Source organism: Podarcis filfolensis, assembly GCF_964270895.1.
Source record: "Podarcis filfolensis genome assembly, chromosome: 11".
In the NCBI taxonomy this organism is placed as follows: Eukaryota; Metazoa; Chordata; class Lepidosauria; order Squamata; family Lacertidae; genus Podarcis; species Podarcis filfolensis.
In genome coordinates, this window is record NC_139613.1 from 25,744,068 (window position 1) to 25,765,802 (window position 21,735).

The following is a 21,735-nucleotide window of genomic DNA, read 5'->3' on the forward strand; positions in this document are numbered from 1 at the left end:
TCTTGCAGGAGATGAAGGCGCTACAACCGGGAGCCCAAAGGGGGCGGAGGCTCCGCCTCTCTTTCCTCCCGCCCCCCACCCAAGACAGCGAACGGCGAGGGGGCTCCGCCAAGGCGGCTTGGAAGGCCCCCCCCCCGGCCTCCCTCTGCTCACCTTCACCACAGGCCCGGCCGGACTCCGGCTCTGCCTGCTCCCGGCATCCAGCCCCGCACTAGCCCCGACCTTGTTTACAGCTAGCGCGGCCATCTTGGAGAAGGAAGGAGAAAGACCAAGAAGAAGCTGCCTTCGCCGCTCCCACAGCGGAGTGTCCCCCTGGAGACGGGGCGGGGTTACGCGCCTACGTCACCAAAGAGAGCCGTTGGTAAAGGAGACAAACGTCAAAACGCACACAACAAGGTCGCTTTCCCCGTATCTTAACCCGGTCTGTGGTTTCTAAGCACTGCGCATGTCTGTTTCTTGTCACTCCCCGTTTCCCACTATGCCATTGGCCGCCATGATAGCGGCGCCGAGGGACGTTAAAAAAAAACTACAGCTCCCATCATGCATCACTTTGACAGCTCGCCTTTTCCACGGTGCAGGAAATAAAAGCAAGCAGAGGCGCCTATGGAGATACGGACGAGCCAAAGAGCACGCTGGGGATTGTAGTTTCTGGCTCGATTGCGGAGGCGACTTGCGTTGCGAGGAGCACAGCTGGGAGAAGGAAGCGGGCCAAAGCCGGGGAGAGAACCCCTTGTTCGCGGCCGGAGGAAGTTTGGCCTCGGCTGATTCCGTAAAGGAGGAAGAGGCCCGGGAGCGGCTGCGGCGATGGATGTTACCCAGCCCAAGCAGGAGCATCTCTTGGCCCTGAAAGGTACTCGCTCTCGCTTCCTCCGCTCCTTCGGATTTGGCCTGGGGCTTAGCAGTTGAAAAGCAAATCCTGCAAGGGACGAGGAGGAGAGAATCCAGCCCCGCTTCCTTTCTGCGGCGGGTCCCTTGGCCGCTGTTTTTAGGAGACCAAAACGGGTGGGTCCGAGGCAATTAAACCTGAGAGGGATCGGCAGGTTGGTGGCCCAAAGCTAATTTGCAGGAGAAGTGGGGTATCCTTTTCAAAAGGTCGGTTCCTTATTCCACCTGCCAGGGCACGTTGTTGAATAAAGAGCTCGGAAAGTGACCCTAGATCCAGCCTCATTGGTTCAAGCCAGAGTGTGCACGCAGGACGGGGAATCTCCCAACGTTTTCAGATTTCTTTTAAAAGAGAAAGACATCATCGCTTCCGTAGGAAATGGTCAGTGGTGTAGGGTGTTGTTTTTTGTGCAGTTTTGTGTAAGCAAGAACTGCATCTCAAAATCCATTGCGAAATCTTCAGTTGGTAGGCCTTCCTTGCGCTTGCCCAGCTATGAATCAAGAGGGACAATGTTGGTGCAGAACAAGCTTTCAGAGACGGGTGGTGTGTAAACATTTCTAAAGCAAGCGGGGCTGCAATATTATACAGCTGCTCCGGGAGTGAGCTTTGAAAAAGGGGGTGCCTGTTATCTTCTCGTCAGCTCCCAGAAAATGGAACATTTCCTTGAACTAAAAAAAATCAATAAAATCTGTCAAGCCTTAGATATAATCAGCTGCTAAAGAGGAAATCCCTTAATCCTTCCAATATATATCCTTTCTTTGTAACACAACACAAGCTATTTAGGAAAAAACCAAACCCATTTCTGCAACCTCAGATGGAAGAACAAGATTAATGGAACTAGTTCTCACCTGCTTCCTTGAAGTCTCAGTTGTGTGAGTTTACCACATGGAAACATTCTCCTGAGAAAAAATGGCCACTAAGAGTACCAGAAAAGCTGTGAAGGATGTGTGGAGAGTGCATTGATTGGGACCAGTACCTAAGCAGTTGTTGAAATTAGATCCCTTCCTATCTCCTGTCCCAGTATCCCCTCAAGTTCTTACAAATAATGAGTTGTTGAAAAAGGCAACTCTTTTTAAATACCGTATTTTTTGCTCTATAAGACTCACTTTTTCCCTCCTAAAAAGTAAGGGGAAATGTGTGTGCGTCTTATGGAGCGAATGCAGGTTGCACAGCTATCACAGAAGCTAGAACAGCAAGAGGGATTGCTGCTTTCGCTGTGCAGTGATCCCTCTTGCTGTTCTGGCTTCTGAGATTCAGAACATTTTTTTCCCTTGTTTTCCTCCTCCAAAAACTAGGTGTGTCTTGTGGTCTGGTGCGTCTTATAGAGCGAAAAATACGGTAATTTCCTTATGGCGAAGTGGAGTGTATGAACATTACAAAGCACAATCCCAATACACTTCTGTAGGCAGAAATGCTTTAAAGACATTTCATGGCAATATATATTTCTGTAGTTGCCAGCAAGGAACACTAAATAGAGAAAGTACATATACATTGTGGAGTAAATGCTCTAAAGAATTGCAGAGCAAGCAAGAAAAAAGGGGGACCTTCAAAGTAAGGACCCAAAGATGCAGATTTGTGGAAGAATGGTTGTCATTGGAGTATCCTTCCTGCTTCTAAGGCTGAGAGAACTTTCCTCTGTGACAACACAAATAGCATAGACGGTACTTGGAACACTATCCAGTCTAAAATTGTGACCCCATGTGCATGCATACACTTCTGACGTTACCATGAACATGAATAATTTCAGTCCTCCCAGCTTCTCTTCCTCTTTTTTCAATTATTATCCTACTATAGTAACATTCCAACTCTGCTATCCTGCCTTCTTCTTAGGAGTCATAAGCAACAGCTACTACTACTGCATGAAAGCTTCCTGCCTGTGACAAACAGTATGTGAAGAAATTGTCATCCGGGCCACAGTGTGGAAGTAAAAGGGTTAACCCCCCACACACACAGTGCAGCCCCCGTTCCTGACTCTCCCCCTTCTGTGACTGCTATTTATTTGTTTAGTAATAAAAATAAACAATCTGAAAAAGCAAACCAGTACAACAATAAATCTGATTTATATCACAACACCATGAGGATGAGAAAACCTATCCAGTCCAGCAAAATGCTTGCTCAGATAGGGATGTCTACACGATGCATAAAACCGATCAGCCTTGGCATCAGCTGAGTCCGTGAGGGAAGGGCATTCCACAATTGGGAAGCCGCTTTAGAGTTGGAAGGAAACAGTTATGCAATGCCGAGATATATGTTTAAGGCAACGTGTTTGGCACTTACAGAAGTTCAGAAATTTGGTGCTGTATCACAGCTCCCTTACAGTAGGGCCATCTCACTTGATTAATTTCTGTATTGGAGAAACTTATATAGCATTCTGGTTTGAATTAGCAAACCCAGATGTCTGACAGAAACAAAAAAACTATTAAGTTTGAGGGGGTGCTGTTGTTGTTTGGTTTTCCAACTGCATACGTTTGCAGCCCATTACACTTGCTACAGCATTTTCTAGCGATAACTGCGTCAACATGATGGTGAATTTTAGTGGGAAAACTGCTAGCGTGTCTTATTACTTGCAATACTTCTGCTCTAGGTCCTGTTTTCTTCTGAACTGCACAGCACATGGCATGAAAAGATTCTTTTAAGTGATTATATCATTAGTGATGAAGCTGCTGTCCAAGAAACATTTAAAATAAGAACATGTGGATTCCTGTTGTACAAGCATGGAGGTGATTCTGCACTATCGAGCATGGCAAAGGGACCCTGCAGCATTGCAAAGAATCACAGAAGAGGCACTGAAAGAATTTCCTGTTAGGAAGCTCCCAAGTTTCATACCCTGGTTTCCAAATGACTTGCGCCAACTTCCCCTCAAACCTAAAAGAATCGCTCCAGTTATTTCTGGTGAAGAAGTAGAGCAAATAAAACAACATATTGCAGCCATAGAAACTGCTTGCTGCTCCCCATCTTATGACTGTACTGCAGGGCTTAAGGAATTCCATCCTGATGTAAAAGCTGGGAAGTGTTTGCAAGCTGAGCATGAAAGAAACAATTTTAGCAATTTGGAAAAGCAAACAGCAAGCAGCAAGCAGAAGCTGAGAAGGTCTTGGAGTGTGTCTCTTCCCAACTCTAAGCTCAAAGACAAGATTCTTCCTTTATCTAGAGAACTGCAGAGCACTTTAGACAAATTAAAGCTCCATGCATTCTATAGAGCCCAGTGGATAATTGAACCATCTACATTTGGTAGTCAAACGTTGGAGGACATTTGGGTAGAGCTCAATAAGATGATCAAACACAATGAACTGCCATCATGTAATGCTACGATCCAGAGATGTGAAGGGCAGATTTCAGTTTTCTGTGACATACTGTACTGTGAATATGTTGCCAACAACCTTAGAGAAAAATTAAACCTTTTGGGGAAAATAAATTTGTTTGTTCACAAATATGGAATCATACATAGTCTGTAGCTTTATAACAAGGCATTGCTACTTTCTGTGAAATGTTATATTTTAAATACACTTTGTTGCCTTACAATGTTTTTGAAAAAAATCTGTGGTAGTGCGGGAGGGGGGGCAGTAGGGGAGTAATTAGCTTATCCTGGGCATTTTTCATTTTATTTAAATTAGAAGCCCTCCTTGTAGATTTCTTTGCTCACGTAAAAATAACTCATGCTTCTGAGCTATAGTAAGTCATGTTCTCTATATGTGTACACTTTGATTAGCGTATGGAGTCATAGAAAATTAGAGGAAAAAGCAGGACATCTCAAGCAAACTGATCTCTACAAGACTGGATTATGCTTTGTTTTAAGTTCTCAAAAAGTCTGTGAATACCTAAGAAGATGTCCCTTGTAAAATGAATGCCCCTTGTAAGCCTGATGCAATGAATGAAATGACCTTCCACATTTGTTTGGAATGATTTGTCTAAAATTAATGAACAATAAAAAGAAAGGCTGCTGTGTTGGAGTATTAATTTCTAAACTTTAATTTTATGAAGTCCATCATGCTGATATATTTGTTTCCCTTTTTGTATGTTTGGCCTACATTTTTGCTTCCTATAGATTGTAATCACATCGGCAGTAGGCAGAATGTTGTCCTATTGGCCATTATGTCCTGTACAGAGGCAAGACTTCTTTTTGTGTTCTTAGCAGCCCTTAGAAAATGTATGCCATCTAAACATGGTCATTTGTAAGCAAATTCTATTGCAATCACATACCCTCCAACATTTCTCCAATGAAAATAGGAATGTCCTGTTCCTCCTCCTCCTCCTCCTCCTCCTCCTCCTCCTCCTCCTCCTCCTCCTCCTTCTTCTTCTTCTTCTTCTTCCTGAGCATCTGACTGGGTTGCCCCAGCAGCTGTGGGCTGCTTCCAACATATATAAAAACATAATAAAACTTTAAACATTAAAAAGCTTCCCTGTAGAGGGCTATCTTCAGGGGTTGGATAATGAAAATTGGGACATACTAAGGAAAAGCAGGACATTTTGGGATCAAATCAGACATTGGGACAACTTCTGTAAATCCAGGACTGTCCCTGGAAAATAGGGACAGTTGGAGGGTCCACAATCGATAGTTTGCAGGCCCCGGTCCAGCCTTAATATCTACATTTGAATGAAGCTTTGGTTGACTGGACACCCCCACCCCCAGTCTTCCTTAGGGGGAGTCAACTGTCCTTTGGACCAAAACAACTGCTTACAAATGGATAAGGATCAAGGTGGTTATGAGTATTGTGTTTCGTTAAAATGATTTTTGTAATTATCATAAAACATTTTTTTAAATATTGGTGAGATTTTTTAAAAAATGGATATGCATACTTTTTGTCTTTGCTCAAGTATCAGTGTGAATGAACACTTCCTGCATTTCTACTTGTTTTCACATTAAGCCCAATTTCATCTCCTTTTCTTGTGCTCAGTACAAACAAACAAAATACATAAAACTTGGGCAGAATTCCAGGGACAAGGTAATATCCAAACAGGTCTTATGGTTCTTATTTTGAAGTTAAATATGTTGAGCTTCTAGTGAAGTCCTGGTGATGAGGTGTGTGATTAATGTGGAATTTGCTTTCTAAATTCACAGTAATGAGGCTGACCAAACCTACTTTGTTCACCAATATTCCTGTGACCTGTGAAGAGAGAGACTTGCCAGGTAAAATTTATTATGGTGTTAAATAATACTCAAACTCTGGTAGATCTGCATATAGAGGCACATTGTTATTAGATTTGTTGTTAGGCCAGTGCATACCTGAAAATACTGTACTTGAATGTGTGGAGTGTTGCTGAACAACACCAGTGTCAAATACTGTAGTTAAGTTAAAGCTCGGGGATTGTGACCAGTAGTTTGCCTGTGTGTGAACCAGCGCAATTGCAATACTTCATGAAACCTGGGTTGTGTAGGAAACTTCTCTGCTAACAATGTACAGATTACTGTATGTTTCTCTCCATTGGCAGAGGCCTGTAGGAACACACTTATGCACCATCCCAAGTCCCCAGTCATCAGCATAGTGTGGGTGTGTTAGTACAGTCCTAGCAAGCTAAAAACTCAGTAATGTGGAATGATTGATGTTCACCACTATGCGGAGCACATGGACATTTCGGATCCCTTCTTTTTCAAACTAGAGTACAGAAACTTAAATTTCCTTTTTCTTTTTTTGGCATTGTTTCATTTATTGCCATGTATGCCCACATGGAATGCTTTCCCAGCAACACCCCATAGAACTGAGACAAATACATGAAATGATAGCCTTTCAAAACAACAACAAAAATCAGAAAATCTCAGCTAGCAGGTCTTGCAAGAATTCATGAGAACTGGAGCCAACGTTTGCCAATAACTTTCTGGGTCACTTTTCCTTCCAAAGATAGCAGATAAATTACTGTTGAAGGTTTTTATTGGTTGTTTTTTTTAAAGAAACAATAAAATTCACGGAACTACAAAAAGTCTGTTTAAACCGCTATTTATACATATTACAAAACTGCTTAGAGTTGCTTGTTTAGAACTCTGCCATTTAGTATGGCAAAAAGATTAAATGTCCTTTCCTTCTAACACAAATGCCACTTCACATTTATTTTCAATTGTATGTTCAGATGAAAATATATTAAAATAAGTTAAAAGCCAGTGGCTAATCAATTAAAATATTTAATTAGTTTATATAGAAATATCAAGATAGTTGACCTGACATATAATTTTATATTACTGCAGGAGATCTGTTTAACCAGTTAATGAAAGATGATCCTTCCACAGTAAAAGGAGCAGAAACATTAATGCTTGGGGAAATGTTGACTTTGCCTCAGAATTTTGGGTAAGAATTGTATATAGATGTGTAGATTTGTTGAGATAATTGTTTTATGATCTCTAGTCCTGTGCAGAACTGTCCTAATATTGTAAATACCAGCGGTTTCAGTTGTACTTGCTTGGAACTTAGAATGCTCTTAGACAGGGGTAGGCAACCTAAGGCCCGTGGGCCAGATGCGGCCCAATTGCCTTTTCAATCCGGCCTCTGGATGGTCTGGGAATCAGTGTGTTTTTACATGAGTAGAATGTGTGTTTTTATTTAAAATGCATCTCTGGGTTATTTGTGAGGCATAGGAATTTGTTCATTCCCCCTCCCCAAATATAATCCGGCCCACCACATGGTCTGAGGGATGGTGGACCATCCCACGGCTGAAATAGCTTGCTGACCCCTGCTCTTAGGACTGTGGCCTAAGCCTATCTTCCTTGTCCTTCCTATGGATAATGTCTATTATTATTCTTAATTTCCCCCTGCCACAAACCGTTTCCAAGGGCCTCTTGCGTTACAGGGTTAGGAAGCCATCTATTATGGTTTCTAACTTTGAATCAGTGGTACCTCTGAGTAAACAGTCATTGGATGAAGCATGAAGAGATCTTTACTGTTAAACAGAGGTGGTGAGTTAAAAGTAAAGCTAGCAACTACCAGAACATTCCTTCTGCTTTTGACTAAACCTATCTAGTCCACCATCCTCTTTCCCACAGTGACCAATCAGATAGCTATGGAAAGCCTGCAAGCAGAATGTAAGGACAATAATTCTTTCCCACTCTTGATTCCCCAGGCAGTGGCATTGCCTATGAACCTGGAGGTGTCATATAGCCATCATGTTATCCTTATCTTCCACACACGAATCTGCCTAATTCCCTTTTAAAATCTACACAACATACTCATATACACATCCATGCTGTGTGCCTTAGTTAGCTCAGACTAGCTTACTTATTTTCATTTTGTTTGTTCTTGTCAACACTCTGCTGTGCTTAGGCACTATGTTAAGTACTGAAACCATAAGATTGTCTTCAGAGGTTTTGAGCCTTGTGCATCCAATATCATCAATGCTAGAAGATGCAAAAACGGAACTATAAATATGGCTTTCATGGTACAATAACAGAAGTCCATACTGTTGTTAAAAGTGGGCAATAATAGATTTTAGAGATGTATTCAAAGCAGTGGTTTTAACAGTTCTCTTTTCTCCTCCCTTCTTGAACAGAAATATATTCTTAGGAGAGACATTTTCCAGCTACATCAGTGTACATAATGACAGTCACCAAGTGGTAAAAGATATTTTGGTAAAGGTATGTTCTTATCAAGTAGTTTGAAGTGTGTTTTTAAGGTAATTAATCAGTTAACGTTTTTCTAGTTGAAGGAAACTTTGAACAAAAACATGGGGGGTGTCTAAAGGTAACAGGGTAAATTGTAAAGGCATATTCTTTTTGCTTGAGGCAGTCTGAAAGTAGGTTTGTTCTGTATATTCCAATGGAAAGTTCTACTGTACAACCACAGTAGTGCAAGAGAACATTACGAGTACATGTTAAGCTTTTGGGATGCTTGGGCATCACATCTTCTCAGTGGACTGTGCCCAGATTTTTAATGAATGCCTTGGAGAAGATGGAATGTAAAACCAGTTCAATCAATGAAAAACTATTTTCAATAATAAAATTCAACCTCTCTTTTATTGAAGAGTTTTTTGTTCTTAATTCCAAGGCTGATCTACAGACAAGTTCACAGCGTTTAAACCTTTCAGCCTCTAGTGCTGCAGTGGCAGAACTCAAACAAGACTGTTGTATCGATGATGTAATACACCATGAAGTAAAGGAAATAGGAACGCACATGTAAGACACATTATACTTCCCCCCCCCCAATTCACAGGGTTGTATCTAAAGGTAGCTTGCCAAAGGCAGGACACCTGCTTGTTGCCAATCCCTCCTTCCTAATGTGTCTCCCACACTCCAAAAAAGCCTTTCGAAAGATATGGGGAACTCCTGGAACAGTATAGGATATGGCACAGAGGGCTGCAATTGGTCCCGGGGGGAATGGTGCCTTGCATTAACAGAAATGTTTCTGGTAGTCTAAAACCATCTGTAAACTTAATTTAGTTTTTCCCATTCTGTAAAAAATAAATAAATTGCCAAATGTGTTCAGAATTCTGAAGGAGATGAATTGCAAATTTGCATCATTTGCTCCATTTCCCCATTCTCCTCCCAACCTGGAAACACAAGCAAGACTGAAAACTAGTTAAACTCCACTGAATCATTTGTCTCTTTCAGCTTAGTGTGTGCGGTAAGCTACACCACACAGACAGGTGAGAAGATGTACTTCAGAAAGTTCTTCAAATTTCAGGTATTAAGCTGACATAGCTGGCAGTGTTGACTGTGATTGAAGATATCTAACCCTTTTCTATCTCTCTGTCTCTTCTATGCTGCCCGTGCTTGCAGCTTTCCCCAGAATTTATCTGGGGCAAATTTGGTGGTGATGGTGGTACAGTTGTTGTTAAGGTTTCTTTTAATGTTGGGTTTGTCGGTACAAGTTCGCATCAGCGTCGAAGTGAAGTGCAAGAGAGGCTAGTACCGTAATGTGAATCAGAAGTCCCCCCAGCAGCACCTTCTAGGTCCATCCCTCTAGAAATGACCAGAGCTATCGTAGCACCATGTCTCCCAGGTTGAACCCCAGAAAGTCAATAGAATCAGTAGCCACTGATTCTATACTCTGTCAGTCCACTATACTCTGTCAGTCCAGTCCTTATCATAGGTCATCTACCAAGTTGTCTGTAAGCCAAGTCAGAGGCAGATTGGAATTAATCCAGAATGAATGAATGGATGATGGTAGGTAAGTAGGTAGATATGGATAAAGTTGCAGAAACCAGGGATGCCAATACCTCACGGAGTTTAGAAGTGGGGAACCTTATCTGGGTCCTCTCCTGGTAACTTTAAAAATAACCAAGTGAAGAGTTTTGATTTGGAAGTTTGGCTTTTAGGGTAGAAACCCCAGAACAGCATTATAGAAAATACCTTCTGAGGAGTGAGGTGTCTGTACATAGAGGAATCAGGTACCATAAGGATATGGGGTTCCTGTGCCTTTTAACAGCTACATAATGAGCAAAAAATGAAGACATGAAGTTTTCCTAGCATGAACTTGCAGAGATGAAGGTAGTGGCATCTGCTGAATTTCTGCCTGTTCCACATCTGTCAAAGGTATAGTTGCCCAGTCATAAAGTCGTGAAGATACGGCAGGTAGCAAACGTAGAGTTAAACAGTAGCTACTCCACAGGTGACCCTTGTTGAAAACATAGCTAAATTTCAGCATGGTTCCAGAGGTGAAGGTGCAGAGTGCTACTGCTTGCTTCTGAAACTGCAGGTGCTCCTCTCATCTCTTGCTCTCTTGTTTCCGGGAGGAGCAGGGAAGGAGCAAAGCACCTCTGTTTTTAGTAACATGCACAAGTATTTCCATATACGTCACTATGATTTAAAGGTGAAACTCTTGCATTAAAGTGGCATGCAAACAAATTATTTAATAAGAATAATTTAAGTCTATTTGCAGTCTGTCTTGATTTCAGGGTCAGAATCGCTGATATGCAAATGAAAAGATTTTATTTATTTGTCGCGTATATAAAACCTGATAATTGATATGCTTTGCTCCTTTAATTAGAAAGCTTAGCCAGCAATTGATAGTGTAATTGCTTGCAGCTTATTTGCCATTGGCTGACTTCCTTCCAACTGCAGAAGCTGGGAAAGAGCAGCATTTCTTAATTAAAGCTTGTGGAATTTAAAACTGCTAATTTTGAAATGCATCATTATATTAAAGAGTATGATCGTGACCTATATGACACTCTGGTATAAAAATAACTTTTGTGGGAGAGGTTTTTTCCATGCTACTGTAAAATCCTTTTACCTGATCAAAATGTGGAAGCGTCTGTAGACATAGGAAAGAAAAAGTGGGATGAGTAAGCTGGGTTCTTCCACTGAAGTAAACTTTGGGGTTTGCTTATATGGACGCAAGTTAATAACTTTACTTTCGAATTACTCAGAAACAGGTAGTACTTAGTGTTGATGAAGGAGTTTGATAAATCTCCCTTTAGTATTTATTCTTTTTTCAAACAGGTCCTCAAACCGCTAGATGTGAAAACAAAGTTCTACAATGCTGAGGTAAATGCAGAATATTGTATTTAGTGCTTGGTGTCCAAAATTCTGAACAGGCTCTTAGTGAAAACTTGTTATATTGGGAATTAAAATGGTGGTTCTTTTTCAGGATTATAGATCTAGATCTCCCATTTGAGATATAATAGGCCCATTTCATTATCTGTTCTGTTAAACCCAGACAAATAAACAGAACTTTCTCACCTGGCAAAGCATTTTTAAATTATTCCTTTCTACATAATATTAATCTTTTGTCTTTTAGAATTGACAGGTGTTGGCAGTTTGAACTTACACACTTTTTATTAGCTGGAATAGCCACAAAATAGAAAAAGACAAAAATCTGAGGAGATAAACTTAGGAAAATAGAGCTGAAAGGATTGTTTGAAAACTAGGTGAAGGAGTGAATTTGTTTAACTGTACTTACAGTATTTTATTTTTAAAAAAATAATAAACCAAGTTGTATGTTAAAAGCTACTAAGAAACTACAAAATACCCCAAAGGGCATGCTAACAGTGGAACAGAGTCCATCAGAAAGTGGTGGTCTCTCCTTCCTTGGAGGTTTGTAAGCAGAGCTTGAATGGCCCTCTGTCAGGGATGCTTTAGTTGAGATTCCTGCATTGCAGGGAGTTGAACTGGGTAACCCTCAGTTTCCCGTCCAACTCTACAGTTCTATGATTCTGGCATAAAATTTCTGTATGCCAGCTATAGAAAATGGCTGCCTAGCTATTACATCTTTGGAAAAATATAATGATCTTGCCCTCTTTCCTGGCCGAGGGTGAGGAAAACAGGTGAGTACAAATCTACACCTTGCTCTCCTTCTCACTTTAATCTCTCCATTTGTCATTGCCATCACCATTTGGGGAAAATGTGGCTGCATATTTAGTTATAATCCATTTTAAAAATATTTGTTTCATTATCAACTGGATAAACTTGTGGTTCAGATTTAGTCAAAAAGGCAGCTACCTTACTTAACATTATTGATGTTAAGTAAACTAATACTAGGTGATATGCCAGAGTAGAATTACTTATCAGGTCTGTGTGACAGTAATGCAGCGGGTGCGGATTTCCCCATCACTGCATCTCCATCCTGAGATAGCTGCAACTTGATGAATTATAGAAAGACCTTTGGGTCTTAAAGGCACAGTGCCTCTGACAGAGATGCTCTGCAAGTGCACTTGTGCCCGTGATGGGGTTGGTAATTCCCTGAGTTGTTGGCCAAACAATATTTAAAGATACCTAGCATAAAGGGGGTGGGGGGATTGATAAATGTAAAGGTTGTTATGGTACCGAATTAAGCTTTTGAAGAAAGGCAATTCATTGGGAGGTGCATTTTAGCACTTGTCGTTTTCCAATGGTGCTTTCAATTTTCTTGTAGCTTGTTAATTACAATGGGAGCTTTTGTTATAGGATGATGTATAAATACATGCAGTTAATATGCAGACTGGCTCAATTTAAAACCCGAGAGTCATCAGTAAACAGGTTTCCTTCCCATATTTAAGACATTGTGCATTAATAGAATATTTGTAAGATTAACGGGTCCTCAGTTTCCCCCCCATATGGAAGTATTCAGCCAAGTAATGGACTTCTTCTGTGAGCATGAACTGGTTTACCATTGTGTTCATTGTGCACTCCCTGTGTTTGCCATTTCACATAATTTATTTCTTCATTATACCATATGCTGACATGGTCTTATTTCGAAATAAGATTTCTTAGTAGTGAGCCTTTCATTTTTATTGCCAGTTTACATTTCTCTCTTACTAATGCTGTCTTGTTTAGAAAGTACCAAAAAAAATGCAGAAAGGTGCATTTTATTTGAAACTTAGTTGTCCTCCTTTTTTTCTTTAACATTTAACCCTAATTTCTCTAATGTTTTCTTTTTTATTTTCCCATTAGAGTGACCTCAGTTCTGTGGTAATTTTATTTATTATTTATAAATATGTATGCTTGTCTTCTGTTTGTCTTTCTGCCTGTTACTAACATTATTTGGAAAACATAATGGAAAAGCAATGTTTGTACACATGGATATTGGCTTGTTTCCCCTTTCTCCCCATACTAGCTCTCTCCTTGCATCCATTGTTTAACAGTATTTTGCAGTTCAGACTTCTGTACTGAATAAATATTTCAGTAAACTACTGTGACTAGGAAATTAATTGTTGACCACAGAGCAACAATGATATTCCTAGAGGCGTAATGTTGAGGCTACAAAAGCACATGGGCCGGGCTATTTTTTTTGCAATTTCTGTTGGGAGCACAACATGTTTCATTGGGCAAAAATTCAGTTTTCTGCAAATCTTATGAAACATTTGTTTTATTTATTTACATAAGAACAGCTCTGCTGGACCAGACCAAAGTTCAGCATTCTGTTCTCACAGTGCCCAGCCAGATGCCTATGAAAAGCCCCCAAGTAGGACATGAACATGATAGTACTTTCTCAGCTGTGAACCTCAGCAACTCATATTCGGAGGTCTGTTGTCTCTGATGCTGAAAGTCTGATTTGTCATGAGTGACTAGAGTGGGGTGTCATGGTCTGGAATAGTTCTGGGCCTGTCTGATGATTCACAAAGCCAGAATGAGTTATGCAAAAAGAAAATTAAAGTTGTATAAGAAATTGCATTAAATTGAAGGTATTGGGTTGGAGGCCAATCTATCCTTCTGCATGCAGAAAGATTTTTCATTCCCAGAAGGGCTTTTACAGTACAGGCTAGAATGTCATGTGAACAAGTGAAATGAAATTCAGTGGCTATAAAATCTCTTACACAAGCCTAGTATTAGATTTGTTCATCACTTCCACATCTAAGGAAGTCTCAAGTTTACTTATAACCAAAGCAAAATAAAATACATAGCAAATGTATCCATTAAGGCAACACTGCATGCTAACCATGTACATCCACAATAGTCTATTGTAAACAAGAATATCTTCTCTCCTCCAGTGAAGTGCGAAGAGCCTACTAGATCAAATGCAAGTGTTGCACAAGCAGGAGGCTACCATTGGAAAGACCTGTTATCTCATTGCTACCATCTTAGCATCTCTTAAAGGGGAGCACACAGAGAAGGACCTTGGGTTATCTTAAGAGTCCCAAGTAGGTTTATATGTGGAAAGACCATTCTTGAGGGTATGGCCCTCAAAAGCAATTAAAAAAAATCATTTAATTGACTAGTATAGCACTTCACAAAATTCTGCTAGTGCCTATTGTCCTTCCAATGTGTTGTGCAAATTTCCTTACATAATTTATATATTTATCACTATTTGGAATGCCTGGTATAGTGGTCTTTACCTGGTAGTGTTTCTTGTGTTTGGTGGTATAAAAGTACACAGAGCCTTGCATGTAGGCTTGTTTCATATTAAATCATGGCAACATTTCTGTTATCTGCTGTTTTTGTGAAGACACTGGATGGGAGGAGAGAGACAAGATATTTCACATCTTTCTTTATATGTTTATTAAAACTTTCTTCAAATTTATGAATGCATGTGGCAATGATTCTAACGGTGTAATTGCAGTTCAAATCTTAATGTGTGTGCTATAATAATCCAGGAAATTTGCTGTGAAGCGCTCTGATCGAATCATGCTATTGAGACTAATCATGAGAGTAAGACTAATCAACCCCTGCATCATTGTAAGCTACCTTGCTTTTTCATTATGCTGCTTGGTTTTGTTTTCTTCCCTCAACTTGGCTCTTGCTAAATTTCTGGTGGTTGCTGTTTTAAAAGACACTGATGGGAAATTTGGAAAACACAAGATGTAAGCAATGGATTTATGGGATATTCTTTCAGAAGAGTAGAAAAATATTAAATCCCTAGTGCTAGAAGACACGATAGTACCAGTACTTAAGGTTTTTTAAAAAAATTAAAAGCAAGATAACTGAATTTTATTTGTCATTGGTGTTTTGCTTGAATACATAATACTCCCATCCCTCTAATCTAAGAAGACCAGAAGCTGCTGCTTCTATTTTACAACATGCACTACCTTTTTTTAAATACAGATAATAGGCCAAAATTAACCAAAAGTACAGATCTAATAGTGTTAGGTGACATCAGCATAACATAATAACCCCAGAAAGACAATTTCTAGGACACTAAAGATCAAACCTTTATTCACCTGTTGCTTTCTGGTCTTCTCAGCCACTGACAGGAATTTTTCCGCTGCCAAAGAGACTCCAGGAATTTTGTCTAATAGGTAATTTACCTAAAAGTTTGCTGATCTCCCAGCAAAGAGCCTGAAAGGGAGTATTTCTGTCTTAGATTAACCACTGTTTAAGAATCAGACAATATTCTAAACTGTGGCTAATCTTACAGTGGTTTGAAATGAGCCAGCTTCACAAATTGTGGCTTGCTTTCACTAACTATAGTTAGAATCAACGACCGTTGGTCCAGGTTTGCAAAAACAGAAATTAAAGCTGCTGGAGAGGGAAGGAGTAGTAAGTGAGGCTGAGGCTTTCTCCACCTTGTAAAACTAAGCTAATGTCTGACCCACCCATTGTCTTTTGATGGCCCTCCAAACAACATTGAATGTGAGAGGCTGGAATTGTTTTACAGTTTGCCACCACCAGTCAACATCCAGTTCCAACTCAACTTTTGATAAACAGTGGAAAATAGGTATGGGGCTATCCTGTTTTCAGTTACAAAAACCAAGTATGCCCCTTTTTCTTGATGGGATTTTCCATTTTACACAGAGCCTCCACATGCCTGTAATCAGGTATGATGTTGGAGCCTTTGATCGAGTGGCTCCCATCGTTCCTTCCCTGCAGGCATCCCTTTGATTGTCAGCAGGTTTTGATTGCAGCTTTGAACTGCCAGATACGTCACACTGCTTTGCAGGACTGAGATCTTGCAGAGACATTTAAGCAGATCATGTTTGTACCATGTCCCCGGTTAAGGGACATGCAGTTGATAATTGCATCAAGTTCTTTAATTATTGAGATGGGAAAGACACTAGGTGTCTTAGAACCAGAAATAAGGTTGTTGGGGTAGTAGAATATTAAGCTCTGTGCCATTATGAAAGTTTATAGCAGAGACTAGAGCAGTTCTTAGGTCAATGTGAACAGTTTGTGTAGCATGCCTCTAAACCCCTGTAACAGTTCATACACTTAAAAAAAACACCTATTAACAATATTTTCTTTGTATGCAGCCTGGTGCATCATTAATCTGGCATGGCATGTGTCTGTTGTGCATTGCACTCATTTTACATTTATAAAGTGTTATTTCTTTCCTTTTAAAAGAAAATCTGAATTGATGTGGACCGTTGGAGCTCAGCTTGCAAGTCCCATTTAGGCCATATAGACGCTACCTTAGAATAGGAAAATACGACAAAGTTTTCCCAAATCCATTGTTCAGCACTATTCCAGTTGACTAACATTTTTGCTTCTACTGCTCTCTGTTGGGATAAAGACTTTTCTCGCATTTAATGACTGTTACTTTTGATTTTCAGGCATGAACTAACTGCGTTTGTGGTTTAATGTTTTTCAAACACTTGAGATGCTGGAGCATTTTGTCAGTTGAGATTATTTTTTTATTTAGGCGTTTTCTCTGCTCTTTTAGACTGATGAAGTATTTTTGGAAGCTCAGATTCAGAATATCACAACCTCTCCAATGTTCATGGAGAAGGTGTCACTGGAACCTTCTATTATGTACAACGTAGCAGAATTAAATGCAGTCAACCAAGGTGAGGACAGGTAAGGGCCTTATTTGCTTCTTCATACTGTACTGGCTACAGTCACGCATCATGGTGCTTGTATCTTCATGTATCAATAACTGAAGCTATACGTGCGCTGATGAAGCTGTTCTTGCAAATGGACGCTCTTTGCTGTGGTTCCTTGTATTATGGGCCCAGAGTACAGTCGTACCTTGGTTCTTGAACGCCTTGTGACTCGAACGTCTTGGCTCTCAAACCCCGCAAACCCGGAAATACGTGTTCTGGTTTGCAACTTTTTTGGGAAGCTGAATGTCCGACACGGCTTCTGCGGCTTCCAATTGAGTGCAGGAAGCTCCTGCAGGAAGCCTCACCTTGGTTTTTGAATGTTTTCAGAAGTTGAACAGACTTGCGGAACAGATTATGTTATACAGGTTTATTTATTATACAGGTACGACTGTATAATTTTGTGTCATACTGCTTACTGCGGTATCTTGATGACCTTGCTACTTTTGCTTTTAATTTAAAACATTGGCATATACCTCAATTCATTTTCTATGAACTCTCTTAACTATCACCACCATTTGTATCAAAAGATTACTGTAGAATATAGTCCAGTGTAGCATAGCAAATAGGTGGTCTAGCCAGTTTGAGCCTCCCCCCCCCCAATTCCTATATTCCTCCCTTCCAAACGTTCGCAGAAACATCTTGTTATCTTGCTTGTCTTTTAATTTTTTTTCTCTGCTAAGCCTGATTTCCTTAAAACTTCTGGAGGCAGGCTACTTTCTTTCTTAACTGAAAAGGCAACCCAAAATTGAATCTGATAGCCAATTCACTGGATTTTTGTCGAAAAGTCCAATTTTGAGGTACAAGCTAAGGTAAACCTGCCCCTTCTCTTCCAGTGTGTCAACATTTGGTTCAAGAACGTATCTGCAACCCATGGATACTCGACAGTATCTTTACTGTCTTAAACCAAAGCAAGAGTTTGCAGAGAAAGCTGGCGTTATTAAAGGTGTGACAGTCATTGGAAAGCTTGATATAGTATGGAAGACAAACTTGGGCGAAAGGGGAAGGTTGCAAACCAGTCAGCTCCAACGAATGGTAAGTATTTTTCAGAAGATTCTCTTTAAAGACAGAAGGGAAATAGCGAAGAGCCTGTGCAGATACAGCTTACCTCTGAATATCAGGTGCTGGGAGGAAAATTTAGAAATTGTAAAAACAATATTGGAGTAAATAGACCTTGATGTGATCCATCGGGATTCTTCTCAAGTTCTCATTAATATTACAATTTATAAGACCAGATATATATATATACAGCACTTTTGCTGGAACATAGAACAGACTGTTTTCAGCGGTACCCACCCCAAATACGGAATTTGATTCCAAGTGAGATCAGGTATATTTCCTTCCTTGCTAGATGTAAATATGCCTTGTTTACATCAATTTTTTTCATCAGGGTCTTTGGGGCCAATGCTAATTATTTGGGGGAATGACCATAGCTCAGTGATAGAGCATCTGCTTTGCATGCAGAAGGCCCCAGACATCACCAGGCACAGCTGTGAACGTCCCGTCTGAAATTTGCTTTTGGTCAGTGTTGACAATACCGCACTAGATTGACCAGTGTCCTGACTCATTCCAAGGCAGCTCCCTGTTTCACGCTGCTCTTTGAGAACTAGATGGCTTATTTTGTTGTTACGCTGGCTTGTATGTTCCTGGGATGAGACTGCCATAATTTGTTTTACTACTGAATGTTGTGGATTAATGTTTGTCTGTGGTTGTAAACTGCTTTGCCAAGCAACTCTGCCTAAAAAGTGGTCTAAAACCTGTTTAATTAAATATCAACATATGGTTAAATAGAATACTTCTTGAAAGCAGTGGCTTGTGTACTCATAAGGAGAAAAGGCTGTAGAGGTTTTACTCAAGAGTAGACCTATTGAAATTAATGCACCTAAATCATGTTCTTTAATCTGTGGGTAAAACTTACTTAAATGCTATCCAGAATTGTACTGTAAATCTCAGTTTTTATGTTTGCTTTCTGAAGATGTTTGAGGTTGCTCCCGTTCATAAAAATCCAAATGAGGACTCCCAAGTACATCAGCATAAACATGAAATTTGTAATGTTACATATACTTCTCCAGAATGTCATCCTACGATTCACTTGTGATATTCCTGTGAATTATAACTTCCATCAGTTCTAGCCACAATAGCCCATAGCTGAGGATGGTAGAAAGTGGAATCCATCTGAAGGGGACCACAATGGCCATTCCTACTCTAGTACTACTGCTTGTCTAGTCTCTCCCCCCCCCCCCCCGTCTCTCTCTTGCTCTCGGTGTGGGTGTACCTTGCTAAACTTTTAATGCTTTCTTAGGCTCCAGGTTATGGTGATGTCAGGGTTTCATTGGAGACAATTCCGGACACTGTAAACCTGGAAGAACCGTTTGATATTACATGTAAAATAACAAACTGCAGGTAATGAAATTACTTCCCCTCCTGCCATCTCTATTTTTTAAGAATTGTGTTTTGAACTGCTTACCGTTTCCAGTCAAAGGGGTAAGTTTTGTAGAGATAATTCACCCAATGTTTTAGATGTATTAAAATACTGTTTGCATTCAAGGTTTTCCTTACTGCAGGAATATATAATTATTTCTAAGGTGATGGAAATGGTTTGTTTTTTAAATGAACATTCCTAGATATATATATAATTCTGCCCCTCACTTGCTGAGATACAGTGGACAAAGTAGATTTTAGAATTCCAAAAATATTTGTGGTTTTTATTGACGGAGAGGAAAGAGAGGCAGTGACCTAGTTGGTCCAATGTGCTGAAAAAGATGTGTGTATTTGTATTACATAAGGACTTCATTTTTAAACCATTTGAATAATCAGAATTTAAAAGAAATACATGTTTTAATTATCATGCTGGCTCCTGTTGGGCAATTACTAAGCCGCATGTTTGTTGGAAGCATTAAATGATTTAACCACCGTATGCATCACCCTGAAACCTTTTCTTTCTAACCATAGAAAGAAGGCCGCAAAGAAAAAGAAAAACACATGAACTGATGTGAACTGGCCCTTAGACAAATTGAGATCTGTGTTAATTTATTATTCTTTTCCATCCAGCAGTGAAAGAACCATGGATCTGGTTTTGGAAATGTGCAACACTAATTCCATTCACTGGTGTGGGGTGTCAGGAAGGCAGCTGGGCAAACTGCACCCCACTTCATCCCTACACTTGACACTTACGCTGCTTTCATCTGTGCAGGGACTACAGGTAAGATCTCCCGCTTGGGCATTGCAATCCTACATGGGGTTGGAGGGAGTAGCTGTTGGACTTGTGTCTGTAGGGCAAACGGCTGGGGTGTGTTTTCCTTTCCTCTGTTCCCTGTCCTTTCAAGGGCAGGCAACCTTCTCCACCCATGGAGGGAAACTGAAAAATCTAATTGCCCTGGAATATCTTTCCAAGAATGGCAGCATGGGGTCCTTATAACCTACATAAGGTGATACTGTTAAGTTATAGGGCTCTTACGACCAGTTCAGAAGCCTGTTACGTTTCACAGTGTCAATCCTTTTTTCTCCCCCTTTCATTTTAGACTGTCTCTGGCTTGAGATTAACAGACACCTTTCTGAAGAGAACGTACGAGTATGATGATATTGCACAAGTCTGTGTAGTTTCTTCCAAAATAAAAGAAAACTGAAAGTGAACCCTTTTCGTTTTAATATTTCCTATTTTGGTTTTTGGACTCAACCCTCTGGCAATTTAGTACAACCATCTGCAATCCAAAAAAGAATTCCTTTATTTAACTGCCCCTTTGGAATTCAATCTGGCATCTTTGGAATGTTTTTAAAAGACAGTTTATTTGTGAAGAGCCAACCGTATGTATTTTAAACTATTTGGAAATAAAGCCCTGAGTCCAATGATGCAGCTGCCCTAATTATTACTTGCATAACTCATTTAATGATACTTGCAACATGACATGTAATATATGGATAAATGACTCTTAATCTGTATTGAGGAAGAGTGCAAAATATTCCATGCACGCTGATGTTCATAGGAAAAGCAGTGGCTAATTCCCAATCTCGCACCCTACATTAAAACAGGATTCTCTAGAAATACAGCGTATTTTACAAATGCTTTTGGTGGTCATATACTAGGGATTTAATTCACCATGTAATAAGTACAGAGTCTGTGAAGCGCGATTTGGACCATAAGAGCCATTCAAACCGAACATCCATCTGGTCCAGGGATGGGGAACCGTGTTGCTGGACTACAACTCCCATCATCACCAACCAACAGCTATGCTAGCTGGGCTGATAGGTGTTGAAGACCAACAACATATGGCAGGTCCCATACTCCCCATCCCTGATGCAATCCAGCATTCTATTCACAGTAAACAACCAGCTGTCTCTGGAAAGTTTGCTAGTGGCACTTGGAGGCAAGAGTTCTCTGGAGCTATTGCTCCCCAGCAACTAGTATCTGTACCTAGAAGCACTGCTGTCTTTGAACTTTGGAGGCTGTGTACAGTTTGAAGGTTGCTGCAACTACTTTGCAAGGCACTGTAGGGATGAAATAGCTCAGATTCAGACAGAAATTGGAAAGAGTACGGCTGATACCTTCATTGTTCAGTGTTCATCACATGCTGAAAAGGTACCTCTTTACCCGGCCTTTGACATCTGCCCGATTCTTTTGACTGTAAATAGTTTAACTGCTCTTAATATTGTATTTTTACATTGCTGCAACCAGACTCTGGGTCCATAAAGACTATGAGTGCAAAAGGAAATGCACAAATCAATTAGTCAAGAGTTTCTCCTGTTTTGAATTATTTCAGTAAAAA

The 21,735-nt window shown here is 40.2% G+C and overlaps 2 protein-coding genes across 5 annotated transcripts in view; one reads left to right on the plus strand and one right to left on the minus strand.

The window, feature by feature from the left end:
• TRIM23 (tripartite motif containing 23) overlaps nt 1–512 on the minus strand; it is a 16,362-nt gene extending 15,850 nt beyond the window's left edge. Inside the window, exon 1 of the mRNA XM_083576187.1 lies at nt 154–512. Within this exon, the coding sequence (XP_083432313.1) occupies nt 154–246 (93 nt within the window). The 5' untranslated portion in view covers nt 247–512. The remainder of the gene's footprint in view (nt 1–153) is intronic.
• A 65-nt stretch (nt 513–577) lies between these two features.
• TRAPPC13 (trafficking protein particle complex subunit 13) lies at nt 578–20,819 on the plus strand. Of its 4 annotated transcripts, none has more exons than XM_083576232.1 (13): nt 578–850; nt 5,943–6,011; nt 7,062–7,161; nt 8,357–8,441; nt 8,851–8,978; nt 9,414–9,486; nt 11,244–11,288; nt 13,173–13,190; nt 16,816–16,949; nt 17,809–18,007; nt 19,275–19,375; nt 20,024–20,174; nt 20,494–20,819. In XM_083576232.1, exons 1-13 carry the CDS (start codon nt 805–807, stop codon nt 20,596–20,598), a joined length of 1,254 nt encoding a protein of 417 aa, XP_083432358.1. In that variant the 5' UTR covers nt 578–804; the 3' UTR covers nt 20,599–20,819. The 4 variants fall into 4 exon arrangements, with proteins under 4 accessions (XP_083432358.1, XP_083432359.1, XP_083432360.1 ...); XM_083576233.1 differs by having other exon boundaries at nt 20,027–20,174; XM_083576234.1 differs by lacking the exon at nt 13,173–13,190.
• Nucleotides 20,820–21,735: the final 916 nt, after the last annotated feature.

Excerpts from the sequence above, each read along its gene's own strand:
- TRAPPC13 (XM_083576232.1), top strand. The coding sequence starts at position 805 with ATGGATGTTACCCAGCCCAAGCAGGAGCATCTCTTGGCCCTGAAAG. Across the intron at positions 8,979-9,413 it reads AAGGAAATAGGAACGCACAT|CTTAGTGTGTGCGGTAAGCT; the intron begins GTAAGACACATT and ends TGTCTCTTTCAG. Across the intron at positions 9,487-11,243 it reads GAAAGTTCTTCAAATTTCAG|GTCCTCAAACCGCTAGATGT; the intron begins GTATTAAGCTGA and ends TTTTTCAAACAG.